An 18,417-nucleotide genomic window follows, 5' to 3' on the forward strand; every position below is an offset into this window, starting at 1 on the left:
GGCAACATACACATAGCCTCCCACTGGATTGTTTTCTGAAATTTGATACAGGAATTGCAAAAATATTACTTATAGATAGATACTGTATTCATCCCTGTGGGGAAATTCACATTTCCATCATAACTACCAATATTTCTATGCATCATCTGAACTATTATGAATGGGGAAGTGGTATTGAAAAGAAATGACATTATAAATCTGAATTATAACTACAGTATATGGATTGCTTGCAATTTAACATTTTTCCACGGATATCAGTAAAAGTTGTTAATCTTAAAGATTAAATTGCATTGTAAGTCATTATTTGTTTAATCTTAACATTTTTCAAATCCTAGAAGCAATATTTCAGTGATCTTCCATGTACTTGGTGACTTGGCTTTGAATTTGTTGTACAACTGATGATCGGATCTCCGTGGACTTAATTATAGCGTTGTCACCTCTAATAGCTTAAACTTTCATGGGACCAGGGCCTTCTGAAACCTGTTGACCGGAATCCCTGTTGGTGGGTGGCTAGTGAGTTTCTCATTCTTAGTTCACTTAGCATGATGCAATAGGTCGAATAGATTGGAAATTTTGAGAATCTGTTTGTTCCCACATCAGGTTAAACCTGCTGGACTTTATAAAGGTAACACATTTTTTACTCATGCAACTGTAATGTGCCTTATGTCTATCTAGATTTTTATTTATCTATTTATTTTTGAACACATGGCTGGTCCTCATGAGGAAAACCAAAATAAAATGTATTTATTTTATTTTTTTCAGTTTTTATTATAAAGCTTTACGAACCAGGTTTCTTTTTTCTGAGGTTAGGGTTAGTGTTAGACTTTGGTACAGACATGGCATTAATAAGGGTGTATTCAGTTCAAAACTTAGATGTCATTAACAAAAACATTCAACATGAGACATAATTATATATATTCTTAAGCTCTATAGTGTAGCTTTTTGTAACAGACTGAAAACCATTTTAATGTAACATTTAGATTTTGATCAGATTGTATCACTAAAAGTAACGTTAACATGTTTTATAAAAAAAAAAAATTTAATTCTGAACATTTGTCATTTAACTGTGGGAGGCCTCATGCATCCTTTAACCTGAAACGTCTAGAAAATGTGTCAATACTAAAAATATGTACGTGATTTAAACTTTGTGCTGGTTGTGTTACATTCGTACACCTTATGTACATATTGTATGCATTATAAATATGCAAAAATATATTTATCATTGAGTCAAGACAGTTTTAATGTCTTACAGTGTGTACAATGTGCCTGCCCAAGATTATGATGGTCAGCTTCCTGTGTGATGCTGAGACCCAGTTAAATGATGTCACCTAAATTAAGTCATCGTTTTTCAGATCCACAAGTTTTGTTTTTTTCTTAACATGCCAGAGAATAAATGCAGATAAGTTAAACTCTGCCAGTTTGTTTATACCTGACTGTCTGCATTAATAATGTCTGTAGAAGGTCCCCATAAAGACAGGTCCTTGTAAGGATAGTATGACAAAACTGTGTGTTTGTGGGACAAAATGGTAGAGTACATAGATACAATGAATGTATAAGTAAAAAGTCGTATTTTTAGAGTTCTAACGTTGTTGTTTTTGGTTTAACAACAAGCCAGCCGCTGACAGAGTGAATCCCGGCGCTAACCGGTTTGTTTACTCGGCGGTCAGATCAGTGGGCAGCTATTTCTCTTAAGCCCCGCCCACTCGAGCCTAATATAGTCCTGAAAGCGGAGTTAAAGCCTCGAGCGCCACTCGGACTTTTAAATCGTGTTACATAACGTGCTTTCCAACTCCTCTCGGAGTGACTACAGACACCACCCGGAGACTACAGTCTGACCGACATCTCTGTAAACTTTCATCCCACTTTAGTGGTTCGTTATTCCGCATTTTAACCTCTCGCAGGTGCGCGCGCTATGAGCAGTGACGTGTGTTGTTTAGCCGAAGCGCCGCGCGTGGCGATTTTCGGCGGCACGCACGGGAACGAGATGTCCGGCATCATGCTCGTGTCCATGTGGACCAAAAACGACAGTGAGATCCGCAGGAGCAGAGTTCACACCGAGCCCTTCATTTGCAACCCCAGAGCTGTGGAGAAGTGCGCCAGGTACATCGACACGGATTTGAATCGAGCCTTCACAGCGGAAAACCTGAGGTAAACACCGGCGCTCGCGCACAACATCGTTGTCATGTGCACGGTAATCACACCAGTGTATCAGAGCGGTCGGTCAGCTGAGACCCAAACGTCACTTCAATTATGTAAAAGTACTGAAGTGTTGCCATGGAAGAAACAAATCTCCTTCAGCATGTCGTTATCATGAAAAAACATCTCATTTTTGCATGAAAAGTAGACGGAAATGTGCAAGAAAAATATCTCGTTTTTTCTTGATATCTTGATCTCTTGTTTTTACAACAATAAGCATTGGCTTACTACAAGTAAACATCTCGTTATTATGAGATATCTTGTTTTTATAACAATACTTGTTATTACAAGAAAGCAACTCGATACTACAAGAAGTGTCTCATTATTAAACGTAAACTTATTTGACAAAACATTACGACAATAAGCATTAGCTTACTACAAGTAAACATCTCGTTATTATGAGATATCTTGTTTTTACAACAATACTTGTAATGTTATTACAAGAAAACTCGATACTACAAGATGTCTCATTATTAAACGTCAACTTATTTGACAGAAAACATTATGACAATAAGCATTTGCTTATTACAAGTAAACATCTCGTTATTATGAGAAAATAACTTGTTACTACAAGAAATTATGAGATTACATTTTATTATAAACAAATGTTGTTATCAAGAATAAACAACACACTTGTTTATTCTTGATGGGAGAACACATCCCATGTTTTAATAAATAAAGTGTTTGTTTATTACAAGATAAGTTATTATTAAAAGAGAATGTATTTTTATTACAAGCAAACATGCCAAGAAAACATAAGATGAAAACAACTTGATGTTACCAGAAAAGCTTGTTATTGTGAGAGAAGTATTTTATTATTTGTGAAAAAAAATCTGAAAAAAGCATCTGTTTACTGCAAGAAAACATCTCGTTATTATGGGACAACGTCCTGTTATTCCAGACCAACGTTTTTTTACCTAAGAGAAAACTAATAAGAGAAAGCATTGTTTTTAAAGCACTCGGTTGCTTTTACGTTAGCATTTTGATAAAAATCTTATTATAAACATACTGTTATTACAAGAAAACTCACTATTACAAGAAAACCTCTGTTGAGTTTTTGTAATCCGGTTACTACAGGAAAACATCCTGCTACTAACCAACTTTCTTTGCATATGTAGCACCAGGATTTGAGAAAAAAAGAAGATTATTGTAAGAACAAAATGGTTCTTGTAGTAACAAGGTGTTTTTTTTAAGTTAACATTATGTTGCTAACCAAATTAAAAAAAAAACAAAACAAAAATACGACAACTTTCTTGACATTTTGAGCTAGAGTTTAACTAGTAATCATGTCTTACGTTGTATTTTTGTTTCTTGAGCTTAATTTGGGTATTTAATCAGATACATGCAGCATTAAAAACTACAATGGTTTCAATCGATTTTGAGACAAATGAGAGCTGTTATTTTCCTAAAAACAAACAAACAAACAAAAAAAACAACCAAAAACCTACTCTGTTTACTGAAAAGGAAAATACATTTTATGATTTTTTTTTTAATTTATTACATCCTAATATTAGTTAAGAGAATGACTTAACAAGATGTTAATACTTAACTATTAGCATTACCAGTGGCTGATCAGACAGCTAAGCTTTAGTTGGCCGTTAATGTGCACAGCTCATTAATTCTTCAGCATCTCTGCAGGTATTATTTACTCAGTACTAAAACATTAATTAAGTATTATTCTATTAGTTATTTATGCACAGCTCCTTACAGGAAATGTTTGAGGATTATTTTCCTTTCCATCCACACGGACTTCTAACCTTTTTTTTTTAATATAGTTGGTGTTCGTTAAGAGTTCTTTAAACTTTTGTTAGTCTTTTCTTGAAATCTCTGAGTCATCGTTAATCCCTTAGATTAATAAGTGTAAAAGTTCCACGAGGAACAAGAAGGAAGTAGCTGCAATCTCGGCAATCCCCAGTGTTGCAAAATCGAGGTCAGAAGTGTCTTTTGTCACCTACAGCATGATTTTAGAAATTTTAGAACTTGCATAAACGGATATGCATCAAGGTTCTCCACAAAAAACATTAATTCTGGGCTCAAAACAACATCATTGTTTGTATTGTTTGATGAAAATCAGGCTTAAATGACAGTTTATTGGAAACTATCTCTGCATGAGGTCCAAATAATAGACACATTTAAATACTTTATTGTTCACTTGCAAATGTGCTTCAAACACAGCTTTGATTATTGTTGTTTTTGTTTAATTTATTTCAAAAGATAAAACAATGCACTATCTATTCATAAAGGCTTTTGAAAGCAGCCTGGGCACAGGGTCTAAATGAAATGCAATTGTTGCAATTAAAATACAGTCAAACACTGAAATACTACAATCACTCTCCTGTGTAACAGTGTACGCTGGAAGGGTGTATTGTTCGTCTCATTTATATGTTAGAAAAACTAAAAGTGTTTGTAGGGTCCATATGGCTCCTTTTTGAGGTTTCCAGAGACAGTTTTGTCATTTATTTATTTATTTATTTATTTATTTATTTATTTATTTATTTATTTGTCTGTTTGTTCAGCCAATGAATTTGCTCAGACGTGTCATTTGCTGTGTCAGGTCACGTCTAAATTGTGGCGTTGGTATGTTTATTCAGCATGTGTACATCTACTGTGGTTCAAGAGGATTTTTTCCCCTTCTCCTGTCTAGACATGACAACCAACTACGGAAACAAAAAGTTTCTCACAGATCATATTCATGTGTGAACAGGAAAATTCTACAAAACAGTTCTGTTTCTTTAAGCTTCCTGACAATGCATAACTATAAAGAGTAACCCATTAAAACCTGGGTTGATGTTTTGTCTTAGAACGATCATCCTGCAGTGAGCAAAAAAAGGTGCAATGTAGCCACATTTTTAAACAGGTTCTGTCAAATCTCATGCAAACCACAAAAAGAAATGACACCACTCAGTAAATATCTATGAGGGATTACATGCAAATTTTGTGAGTTTGCAAGACAAAGTCTTGTTTTTTTTTTAAGCATGCCAGCCTGAGATCAGTTACAAAGAGACACTGCCAACTGGCAAACTATTATTGGGAGCCACGTCTAATTTTGTTCTGTGGAACTTTACAGCCAAGAATTATAATTGTGGGTGTGAATCGTGTCAGGGTTGTAAAAAGCTAAATCAAAATGGTTATATATTATACACCCAGTAACATTTCTGGCGATGGTTAGACACTTGTTAGAATGCAAATTCTGGCTGATAATCATGGTCAGATTATGACCCCTTTTGTGAGGACAGCAGTCAGTAACAAATGTTAGCTAACAACTAAGTTAGTCTAGAATCCATTTCTTTTTAAAGAAGGTGTTAAGTTTGAAGGTGTTAGAAGCTTGGGGACATTTATTGAAAGCATTATAGCTACATCTCACTCTTTGCTAACTTGTTCGTTTAAGTTAGCAAAGACTTAACTTACTGTGATCATGCTAGTTTAGAGCCCTGGATTTCATCCCACTCACACTTGCTTGTATTACAGTCCTGTTGAATTCTCTATTCTGATGGTGTTAATTCATTTTCTGAAACAGAATCTCTGACAGTAATTCCCTCTGCAAGGTTTAGATTAATGAGCTTGTTTTAACATGCTGTCGTTTCTATAGTAACAGTTAATTCTTGTATAAAGCATGCCGATCTAAGGCTAATAATAAACTGAGCTGAGAGGACATTATGTTGAAGATACTGCTTGCTGAATGCTATAATGTCTGTGGTAACAGGAGCTAACGTTTTTCTTTCTTTTATAATGTAAAAAAAATACAAAATTTTAAAGTATCACAACATGCTGTGTCCTGATTCATCCCTTACATAAAAGTAAGCTATTTCACAGTAGCTTGTATAACGGACAGTCGACTTAGTCTTACGTTTATATCGTAATATAATAAGAGGACTTGTATTGAGCCGCATCTGACTACTTCATTGATTCCTTGAGTCTTTCCCTTTAATAGCATTTATCTCCTTGTGTTTTATTCCAAACTCACGATTAAACATGACACGTTAACTCTCTCCACAGCATGCCAGCTGGAGACAAGCTGCCATATGAAGTTCAGCGAGCTAAGGAAATCAACCAGATCTTTGGACCTAAAGGAAGCCCAGATGCCTACGATGTTATCTTTGACCTTCATAACACCACATCCAACATGGGCTCTACGCTTATCTTGGAGAGCTCGACAGACCACTTCAACCTTCAGATGGTGCATTACATCAAAGTAAGCAGCTTCTAAAACTTCACACATGAAGTTCAGAGGAATCTTAGAAATATTTCAAAAAACATACAATCTATTTACACTAAAACATGCTTTTTATGAAGAATGCAGGAGTCTTGTTTAAGTAAGAAATGCAACAGATTTTATAGAATCAGTTCCTAGTAGTGGGCTGAGTTCCCCATAGACATTAAGATCATGTGAAGCTTGCGTGGCATGCATCACTCTGTGAACAAGCAAGGTTGCAGCTGGCTTATTCATTTAGCTTATCGCAATCACGCTAGTATCGTGGACTTCATACTTCATGTCCACCAGCATCAGGAAGCATGCTGTACATTGAACTTTTGAGAAACGCCAGCTTGTTAAAACACATGGCTTCTAAACTCGTAAGCTATTAGCGGTACAGCAAACACTACATATACAATGTAAGGGAGAAAGGCACGTGGGACCTGTAGGGTATGCTGTTATCAGAATAATGATCAGTGATAGAGTTGTGTGATGTGGTCTGACATGAAATGAAGTTATTGTAATCACCAAAAGGTGTACCTTGTGCAGCAAAGGTCAATAGGGTGAGTACGGTATCAGCTTACAGTGTCACCTGTGTGCCTTCTGCCCAGAAAGCCATGGCTCCGGAGAGCTGCATGGTGCTGCTGAATGAACACCCTCAGCTCAAATATGCAACCACCCGCTCAGTGGCCAAGCACTCTGTCGGTGAGTCAAATAATAAGATTGCCTTTGTTGCCAAAGTCTGCTAAGGTGAATAAACTTTCAAGGTTGTGGGGGTGGTTGGTGTTTGAAAATCCTACCATAGACTTTGATACAGATGAGTGTTGAAATCTCTTCATTTGATTTGCATATATTCATCTACCAGATGATTCTCTGCCAAAAGATTGTAATAATTGACCAGAACGTTACTTGATGGCCGAGCCAAAAACAGCAATACTAAACACAAGGAATGCAACAAGTGCTGCTACACGGTCGGTTTACAAGCACCATGAATATTACAGGTTAACTGACCGAAGAAGATTCAATGTCACTATCTGTATCTTTGTTCATATCTATACAGGATGTCGCCCAAACTGTAAGGTTATAAAAAGATTATACTTTCACTATACCCCAGGACACACCAGCTGGGTTTGGGGGTTGTAGGAACGCCAGCATGGTCTGTTAATTCTTGCCAAAGCCAAGGAGCCTTTTGCAGAGTACACAGACCCATAAGGCAGTGGAGCAAATATTGGCTTAAATTATCTGGAGATGTCTATAGTACCTTCCCTGTAGTGCGTTTATGGGAATTCATTTGACTGGACATAATATAAAAAGTCATTCAAAATGTGCATCACACCAAAAACCAGAGAGAGTATAGAACCATTTCAAAAGCTTTCAATTTCCAGTGGGCTTCATCACTGTGAAATGGAATACGATTGGCACCACACGGACTCTTTCTGAACTTAGTAAGAAGGGCATTTGTCAGGGGCATGACAAAGAACTGAATAGCCACCTGCCAGAAAGAACAAGCATCTCAGAAATACTCCATCAGTTAGGTAAAGAGGCTAGACAGAAGCCATTTCTGAGATCTCTTGGGTCAAGAGAAAAAAGATTCTCGGGTCCCATGATGCTTTTGGGTGAACTTCTAACGTACATCTGGGAAAAAAACAAGTATTGAAGTATAACAAGTGTAAACCGGCTAATATGGTGAAGCCAAAAACACAGAAAGGTCTTTAAAGAAACCTCGCTCCAGAGTGACCTAAGACTGGGGGCAATGGTTCATCAACAACTCAAACCATATAGTCTTACAACACTGGAGTGGCTTCAGGATGGGATGCTCCCTATCCGACCTGAGGTTCTGTCAAGAAGAAAGAGCTTCTAATATGTTCGTAATGTAAAACTTTCTGTTTAGCACAAATGATCTGTACATTCTGAATAATGTGTTTGTATTCAGTTACCTGCCTGTAATAGATATTGCAAAAGGGACATGGATGGCTGTAATCCAAACCGCCATCCCCACCCCAAACAAACACACGTACACACACACACACATACAGACATACATGTTTGCAATCACTTATATAACCAAAACCGGCAAAGACCGATGTTCACATGTTATGTAATATCTGCCTGACATGTATTTCAGGTCTTGAAGTGGGTCCCCAGCCTCAGGGAGTTTTGCGAAGCAATATCTTTGAGTCCATGCGGATGATAGTGAAGCACGCGCTGGATTTCATCGAGATGTTTAATAGTGGTAAGGCTAATCTAAGGTAACTATAGATGCCAATTGACTGGTAACCAGTTGTTGTTTTTTTACAGGGATGTATATAAGACACAGAGTGATTTGAAGCCAGTGGGATCTCAAGCTGTGGTATAACTCAAAAGCATTACATATTTAATAAGCAAGCACACATCACAATAATAGTAATGGCAGAAAAGAGCTTCCAGTGATTTAAGGATTACAAAGCATTACATCCATTACATTATTTGAGAATGCACCAAGCCATTATTCTGCCCCTCGCCCGCAGACAGCTGTGTAAATAACAAGAGAAATAATTGTTTTTAGTCATAACAACACATTTAGTACATTGAATCAACAACCTCTACTGAACTCGAGAACCCTGACATTTATACTTTTTGAGGAACAGTTTCTCTTAAGGCCTTTTCCTCTTTTTTTTGTACACAGTCACATGGTATAAAAAGCAGCCTTGGGCACTCATGTGTAACATCATCTGTATCTTGCCCAGTCAATACACACATACACACACGTTTTTTTGTCTTCTTTCTCTTAGGCGGAAACATGCAGCCAGTGCCAATGCCTGACGAACTTGTCTCGTTCAGCCTGTGAATCTTGTGAATAGGATACTTGTTAAAAGTTGGTTAGTTTCCATGTCGTTAGAAGTGTAACACTGCCGCTGCATTGTCACTGCTGAATGCTTTCCTGTGAGTGTTTCAACGTGTTTTCCACTTGCCCAAGCTGAACTGGTCGGAAGCTAAGTCAAGAAACACAATGACAACGGGAGAGGATGCAGTGTACCAATAAAACCTTTGCATTATTTAAAAAAAAATAGGTTTTATATAAATTCTATGATGGCATAGGATACTTAACATTGGTATAACATTTAAAGTAATAGAACTCTTTGGGGGGTTGATGTCCCAAGTCCCAAGTGTGATTCCATCCATCCATCCATTTATCTTTTACTCTGCTTATCCTACTGGGTCGCAAGAAACCTGCAGTCTATCCCAGGAGACTCGGGGCACAGGGCAGGGCACACCATGGATAGGATGAAAGTCAATCACACACACACACTCACACACCCATTCACACACTATAGACAATTTAGAGATGCAAATAAGCTTACAACACAAGTCTTTGGCCTGGGGGATGAAACTGGTGGACCCAGAGGAAACCCCACAGGCACTCCCGTGAACTCCACACACGCATATGTCGGAGGTGGGAATTGAACCCACAACCTTGGATGTGTGAGGCAAACGTGCTGTGATACATGAGACATGTAAGAAAAAACATCTCACAGCTGGAATTATCGTTGGAGCTTCTGTTATAGAAAATTCATCAGCCGCTTCTTTTCTGAGAAATTAGAATCGAGAATTCAACTGTTGTTTAAGGTGGTTTTCACAATGGGCAAGTTTGTTATGGTCCTGCAGCATTGGTCAGGTTTCAGACTCACTTGTTTCTATTAAACCCTGATGCATTTCCTTTTATTTTAACTCATCACAAACGTGCATGGGGAACACAACAACATGACTCACCAGATTTTATTATGTGCAGTAATTAAGTGTATCTCACTTCTTCTGTGTCTCACAACGTTCCCAAGCCACTCATTGGGGACATGCGTTGTGAAAATTATTGATGTCGTCATGGGATAAAACACACGCGCAGGTTACTTTACTTCCTGAACAAGTGTGGACCTAAATACTGTAAGTTGCGTTCAGGTTCCCAGGAATCCCAGCGCAGTTCCAATGCAACCGAACTGAAAAACACCTCCTAAATTCTTGGGATTCTATACTGCACTTCACTTCCTGGTCCACATGACAGATTTCACATCTGTCGACACAGAGCAGAGGATTTACAGTGGATTTACCTGATTAAGCTGAAATGACCTCGTGTGGCACAACTTATAGCTGAATGGGAGTTTCAATCACAGTGCGATTCGCCCATGAATGTTGCATGTCATAGAACTCAAGACAGATTTTCTTTTTCTTCCCTTTTGAAATCTCAGGACGTGATCACTGCTACGACGTTAGTCTGAGTCGAAAAAACTACAATGATACATTCATTCATTCATTCATTTTCTACCGCTTATCCGAACTACCTCGGGTCACGGGGAGCCTGTGCCTATCTCAGGTGTCATCGGGCATCAAGGCAGGGCACACACACACTCTCATTCACTCACGCAATACGGACAATTTTCCAGAGATGCCAATCAACCTACCATGCATGTCTTTGGACCGGGGGAGGAAACCGGAGTACCCGGAGGAAACCCCCGAGGCACGGGGAGAACATGCAAACTCCACACACACAAGGTGGAGGGGGGAATCGAACCCCGACCCTGGCAGTGTGAGGCGAACGTGCTAACCACTAAGCCACCGTGCCCCCTACAATGATACAATAGAAAAAAATCTTTGTTACCGTCAACTTTAAAGATTGGAAATCCGTGCTTTGCTGGTTGTCTAGCTCCAAATGTTTCTTCTGCGCCTTTCAAAGAATGTTTACTGTATTTGTACTTGTTATCCAAAAGGCTTAAGGTCTCCATCAGCCTGCCGTCTACACAAGCTCGGATTGACAAAAGCAAATTGTTGTCATCAATGAATAGAAAACAGGGTGTGTAATTATTAAGTGCAAACCCAGATACCGTTGTATCACAGAGATCAAGCTGGATCTTATATTTGGCTATTATTTCCATGGGCTGTTTCGAAGGTGACTTGATGAAAAGTGATGTAAAAGTGAGGAAGAACCCAGTCAAAGCAAGTAGGTGAAGGTTAAAGGCTTTGTGCAAAGAGACAAAATCACATATCTGCTAGACTTGATATTTGAATTTAACCTTCACAATCCGCCACGATGACACAACCTCATGCTCCTTTGCTGAAAACCCCATTTAATTTCTCTTAAATGTCAAGAAGCAATAACATTTACTGTCTTTTTAATCGTATGTTTTGATTATATGGAGATATTGATAAAGATTTTTTTGTTTTGTTTAGTTTTTTTTTTTTAATTAGTACCAAAATAACTCCTACAGGGCAGAAAGTACAGTTTTGCTTCAGATTTCTTGCTGAACTGACCTGGAGCCCAAGCCTGCTTTTAAATCTCAAGCTGAACAAACACGGCACCAGACATGCACAGTAACTTACACGCTTCCATGTAAAATCACAAAAACATCATCTTAATTCAGCTGCATGAAGTATAAGACATTCAAGCATAACATGTGATAAATGAAATCTATAATAATAGCATGTGCTAGCCTGTTATTGTATCCCACAAGAAGTAGAGCTGTTCATGCAGAAATAACGTGAATACAGTATAGTATAGTACAGTCAGCTGTGGGTATGGGTCAAAAGGTATGGTAAGTAGCTATAAAAAGCTAAAAACCCTGCATCTGATTGTTGTACTCTTTATTAGAAGCATGATTTGCATAAGATTTTGCATAAGGGGCAGCTGATAGAGATGCTATATAATCCCCCTCCTAGGAACACCTCTAGGAGCTCTCTTGAGATGCTGCCCCTGGGGTCTTGAGGCTGGATGATCTGGGTGGGCTTTATGAAAGTCAGAAATGAGCAACGGGTCTAGGAGGTTGTGTGCGTCTACCCATGAGCTTTCCTCGGGAATGTAACCCTCCCAAACCGTCAGGTACTCCAGGACGGTGTGGACCAATCAGCAGACTGGGGACACTTCTATTTCTAGTGGCAGGGGTAAGGGTAGTGGACTGTAATGGAATTAAGTCCTCTATAGTCAACACAAGGACTTTTAAGTCTGTAATGCCATGATATAACCAGTATCAGTATTCCGGTGAGGGTTCACTCTGTATTTTCTAGCCCAGATTTTTTCCCTCCCAGGTTTAACTTCACCTGTGTTTAAAGGCTGTATGTAGACGCTATCGGAAAACCCTGTCTCTGATTTACGGACTTTTTGAGAAGCATGGTTTGCTTCATATGCAATATTTTTTGCATAAAGTGAATTTGAAGCCAAGGAAATTGGCTTCAGTATTTAGCTTATCCGTCAAACCTCTTCACCTGCTTTACACAGACATAAAATCCTGAAAGAAATTATACACAATGATTAACTCCGGCTTATGCTTTATTTATTTATTAAGCCAAATTATTTGAATTATTCAGTGTTTCAGTAGTAAAGCATTTAAGAAAGGAATTAATTAAGAGACTGAGGAATACAATTCTGGACTCATTAAAGACCTTTGGGAGTTTAAGAGGTTAAATTAGTCCAAAATACTAATTAAAGACTAAATGAACCTGATAATGAACCTGAACCACAAAAACAAGATGGACTCTCTGACAAGGAGTTAAATAACTTTTTTCCTAAAAGCCATTTGGCAGTTTCCTGTCTTAGTGCTCCACAGTTTAAGATTCCTTGTAAGCAAGCATACAGTATGAGTTGAGTCGATTCACTGCTGTGTGTGTGTGTTTTTCAAAGGCATGGAGTTTCCAGCATGTCGCGTGGAAGTGTTCAGGGTGCACGAGAGAGTGGATTATCCAAGAGACGCAAACGGCAACATCAGCGCTATGGTACATCCTCACCTACAGGTATTACACGAACACTCTCATCCTGTCTTATAGCATCCTCTGAAGTTTGCTTTGAAGTCAATTCTCCTGTGACATAACATCCTGAAGTGTTTTATTCCTCTTATTCCACAGGAATTTGCCAATGATTAGAATTATTGAAGAGAGGGGTGGCATATTTATCTCCATGTATAGTTACATGGAATTCTTACACACATTTATCCAGAACGCTCATCTCATTTATACACCTGAGCAGTTGAGTGTTAAGAGCTTTGCACAAGGGTCCGGCAGTAGCAGCTGTTTGGTCCGGGGATTCGAACTCACAACCTTCCGCTCAGTTGTCTGCAGTCCAATACTGAGCTGTGTGGAACATCACTGAAATGATTTATTTATTTTTACCCTGACTTTCTTATCTTGCGAAACCTTTCTTGTGACTGTTTACAAATTGCTGACACTGGAGACGTGGGCATGTGGTAACCTAGTGGTTAAGGTGTTGGGCTACCAATCGGAAGGTTGTGAGTTCGATCCCAGGTCCACCAAGCTGCCACACTTGGGCCCCTGAGCAAGGCCCTTAACCCTCAATTGCTCAGATGTACAAAAAATGAGATAATGTATGTCGCTCTGGATAAGTGCGTCTGACAAAATGCTGTAAATGTAAAATGGAGACTCCTTCCTGCTCATTAAAAGCATGCACATGTGGAGCATGTGCCTCTGAATACACTGTTACTATAGAAACGATAATGAACAGAACGAGAGCATCAGGGATACGATGATCTATAGGTGGTGAGTTTAAATCCCAAAATGACAAGCTACCTCTGTTGGGCCCTATTTTTAAAGGAGAAATTGTCGGCTTTGTCTTGTTTATTATACCATACTAGGTATTGATTTAAGAACCTTGTATCAAACAATTCACTATTTTACACTGTATTGTTCAATTTAATTAATAGATAGACATCAGAGAGAGAGAGAGAGAGCGAGAGAGAAAGAGAGAGAGAGAGAGAGAGAGAGAGGTTATTGTGATTCATGCTGCTCCATACCTTCGGTCCACGGCGCTAATACAAACATTTATATAAACCTTGCAGCTGCCTCTATTGCTTCTTCAACTTAACATAGTCAATGCATGAGATTGTCTATACGTTAACGTTACCTTTACACGCTCCTATTTGTTATAGACTCTTGGAATTCTAAACACATCAGAATCTAACAAAAAAAACAAAAAGATAGATATTAGTTTAACACCTTCAGGTGAGCTTTGTCATCGAGATTGAAAGAAAGGAGAGAAAGGGAGTGGCTTTATCCTCTGCTAAACCGAAGAAATCTGAGAGTCACTGGGAAAGACCAAGGCTGCTCAAGTCCCTCACTGTACAAGCAAACATTGACCTAGAATGTGTGTTTTACTGTGTGAGCTGCACATACTTACAACACCGCCTGTGTTTAACAATGAACGTGGGTGTGTACGGCAAACCAAAAATCAGGCAAAAAGACGCAAAGATAAAACAAAAACAAAATTCATACACACAAACCCTGATCAGGTGATGTTTTTAAATAAAGCCAGGCTCACACTGTGTTATTTTTGCCACGATTTGGTTGTCTGAGACAAATTTTGAAAATCCTAAAAGATTTCTAGAATCCTAGAAATCAATAGTCTTTGATTGCTAGTTTGACATAGTCACAGCCGATTTATGGTCGGTTTTTATGGATTTATGGATTTATTTATCAGTTTTTCCTCCGATGAAGATTTCAGACACTTACCTACCTGCAATGTCACATCTCCTATGACAAGCGTCAAAGCCAGAACCAATAGGAGAGCCGAACTGAGTGACGCACTTAGTGCGACAACTTTAAACCACTTCAGAAAAGCTGTCAAAACAAGTCAGGTGGACAGTACAGCAGGAAGAAATACTAAAAATGCTATAGATTGTTTTTGTTTGCTGTCACCTACCATATTAGCGTGAGACTGCTGGTCTGAACGTGTCACGGATTGAAGGCGTAAAAACCCGGACAAGTCTTCATGGGTGAAACTGAGATCCTACAGTGTGACATGGGGATCGTATTCGTCTCACAAGCAACAATCGCGAAGGATTATGAAAAATCGCACAGTGTGAGATCGACTTAATTGTCTACATATAAGGCATTAACACATCCATAGAACCGGACGTGTCCCAGCTGATCAGCAGTTTCTGAAATACTTGAACCAGCCTGTGAGCATTGTGTAGCATTTTTTTGTAAACAATTTGTCACAGCATGAATATAGTGTAGTATACGATAGTATGTGTTCTTTATATTTAGTGAATGAATAAATTATCACAAATTATAAGAGAGATGAACTGTGTAAAATAATGTGTATAATTGGAGGGATTCCTTCTCTCTCCCTCATCTCGCTCTTTCGCTCTCTCCCGTCCCCCCCCTCACCCCTCACTCCCTTCTCCTCCCCCCAGGATTGTGATTGGGAGCCCCTGAACCCCAGCGACCCAATGTTCCAAACATTTGACGGGAGGACAATCGTGTACGAGGGAGCCGGTCCGGTCTACCCAACGTTTATTAATGAAGCCGCCTATTACGAGAAGCACCAGGCCTTCGTTACCACCTGCAGAGAAACACTATCTGTTAATTCCATTCGAAAAAACACCAAATAACAAATATCACAATAACCAGCACCATTAGAGAGGGAAAAAAAAATCAGATCTCTAACTTACATGCATTCTACCATGCCTGAAAACTACAACTACTCTCATTTAAAATTTTTTTTTTTTTTTTTTTTTTTTTTTTTTTTACAGTTTTTGTAGAAATCTTTCACTTACAACGAATCAAATCATTTAAACAAGTCAGGTTAATTATCTATTTACAATTTCAAAGAACAAACATTGGATATTTTTATATTAGTTTTAAGGTTTGTCATACCTAAACGTTTTATGGTGCAGTTTATATTTATAAAATACTAAATCGTTTCTATTTATACTTATATTTCTACATAGTTGTTATACTTTAACAAACGGAACACATGGAATATATGAAGCTATAAAATTTGGATTAGCTCGGAAATAAAAAAAAAATGGACTTTGATAGTTCCTAGATTCTAGTACGTTCTTCAACATGCCTTTGTTGACTTCCTTTAAAGACTCAGAAGTGAGTGTTGCCTACGTAAGGAATAAAACACAATGAGGCACAACAGTTCTCAACTGCTCATAAATCAAAAAAATGTAGTGATACTGAGGAATGTTCTTCGACATCAAGATTTTCTTCAGCATGAAACCTGCTAGAACGAAGTAAAGTATTTATGTTTATTAACAGCTTTATCTAACATTTTAGCCATTTTGTGAAGGAAACCAAAGTCTACAGTCAGAGCACAGGGTCATTTGGCCACAAGTCACATGATTGTTCGCTAGTTTTGTAGTGGAGAAAGTTCTCTGGTTAGGGTGATTTCATTACTTTTTTTTTTTTGTGTTAAAACGTGTTAATACATCTTAATCGCAATATCAGTTTTTCTTTGTTTGCAAGGTTTATTTTTGCATTAAATGCATTCGGCTATTGAATTAGTTGAAATCGACAGGATTAAAATACACATACACCTTTTATATATATATATATATATATATATATATATATATATATATATATATATATATATATATATATATAAGTAATGTTTAATTTTTATTTTTCCCTTGATCTTCAGGAAAATTGGATGACCAGCTTCCTGTTGAACATGTGACTTTGGAATTTTCCAAGGTTTGAGAATGGTGGGACAAAAAAAAGGCAAAATTGTAATTTTTCTAATATAGAAATATGTTTCAATCATGACATGTTAAAAAAAAAACAAAAAAAAACAACTTTTTTTTAACATGCACAATAGGTTTTACTTTACAGACGTGTTTAATTTTAATTTCTTTTTTCTTTTTTCTGTGTAATATCAGAACACAAACGGCACCCAATCATGGAGTCACGCTTTAGCTTTGCGCATCAGTGCAAGAAAAAATAAACAGAAACTAGTAAAGGAAGTCACTGTCTAGACAGTGTATCATTACTTTAACATGTCTATAATAGTTTCACTTCTACTTCTACTTATTATTGTTATTATTATCATTTCGCTCAGTTACTTTGTCCAAAATGCTAACTTCTGACTGAAAGGGTTAGTGTTAGGATTTACCTGTGGGATTTATCCCTTGCTTTTCTCTCTACCCTAACCCTAGGGTTAGGGTTAGGGTCTAACCCTAACCCTAAAGAGATTGGCACTTTAATTAATTTAAACTGTCTAGCTCTTTTAGCTCCTCATCCTCATAGATCGACATCCAAAACGTCAACTTTCTTGCTAATTCACTCCTATAACATAACAATATTTTTAAGGGAACAGTGATTTTAATGGATTAAATGAAAATATACCTCCAACCAACAAATTTGCCTCCCTGAATATTTTAGCATAAATGTGTTTCTTTGCACAATAAGTTTAAAGTTTAATGCAAAATAATTGGAATTTAAATTAAAAATAATAATAGTAGACGTACAGGCTGAAAATTTGGATTCAAACCAATTACCAGACATGAAGAAGGCGAATCAACGAATATTAATATCTGAGTTATTGGTGGTGTTTTGCTAATCATTTCTAGAAATTTTTACACAGTTGTACACGTTTAATACCGAAATATGAATTTTGTCCTATATTTGAAAATTGCACACTATTTCCACTGTGATAATGTAACACTTTTAGTAATAAATGAATTTTTTATTATTATTATTATTATTATTATTATTATTATTATTTAACAGAAAAATGCTCACTGACCTATGCAAAGAATCCTATGTTCTCAGTAATGTAGCACGTTAATATAGTGCTCATGGACAATCTGTTTAACGTTAAAGATGTTAAATATGTGTGGAATATGTGAAGTTTTAATTTTCAATTAGATTGTATATTTTAGTAAGCTAAATTACGCACATTTTTAAAAATATATATATTTTATTAGATTACTTATAAGTAAATTGTTCTTCAGGTACTGTATGTAGGAGCTGCTGTCTGTTCCCTTTGTTATGGATTGCACATATTTAACAATAATAAAAAGTGAGATTTATAACCGAGACTTATAATGGCTCTTGGATTTGCATATATAGATGCAGCAGTGCTGTTTTAATTATTGTTATTGTTGTTGTTAATACATATATAATATTTTTTTTATATCAGGGCACCACTAGAGGGTGACACTCACTTACATAAAATATCTATGAACTCATAAAAAGTGAAGTCCTTCCATTCATTTATTCAGAAGATTAAATAGCTTTTATTTTATGTAATCTTTATTCATAAA

At 37.3% G+C, this 18,417-nt stretch overlaps 1 protein-coding gene across 1 annotated transcript; it reads left to right on the plus strand.

Annotated features, from left to right (window-relative positions):
- The first annotated feature begins 1,713 nt into the window (after positions 1-1,713).
- aspa (aspartoacylase) lies at positions 1,714-18,190 on the plus strand. Its single transcript, XM_060863130.1, has 6 exons — positions 1,714-2,148; positions 6,193-6,388; positions 7,000-7,093; positions 8,514-8,621; positions 13,032-13,141; positions 15,556-18,190. The coding sequence occupies exons 1-6, from the start codon at positions 1,913-1,915 to the stop codon at positions 15,751-15,753; spliced, it is 942 nt and encodes a 313-aa protein (XP_060719113.1). The 5' UTR covers positions 1,714-1,912; the 3' UTR covers positions 15,754-18,190.
- Positions 18,191-18,417: the final 227 nt, after the last annotated feature.

Source organism: Tachysurus vachellii, chromosome 26 (assembly GCF_030014155.1).
Source record: "Tachysurus vachellii isolate PV-2020 chromosome 26, HZAU_Pvac_v1, whole genome shotgun sequence".
Lineage (NCBI taxonomy): Eukaryota > Metazoa > Chordata > Actinopteri > Siluriformes > Bagridae > Tachysurus > Tachysurus vachellii.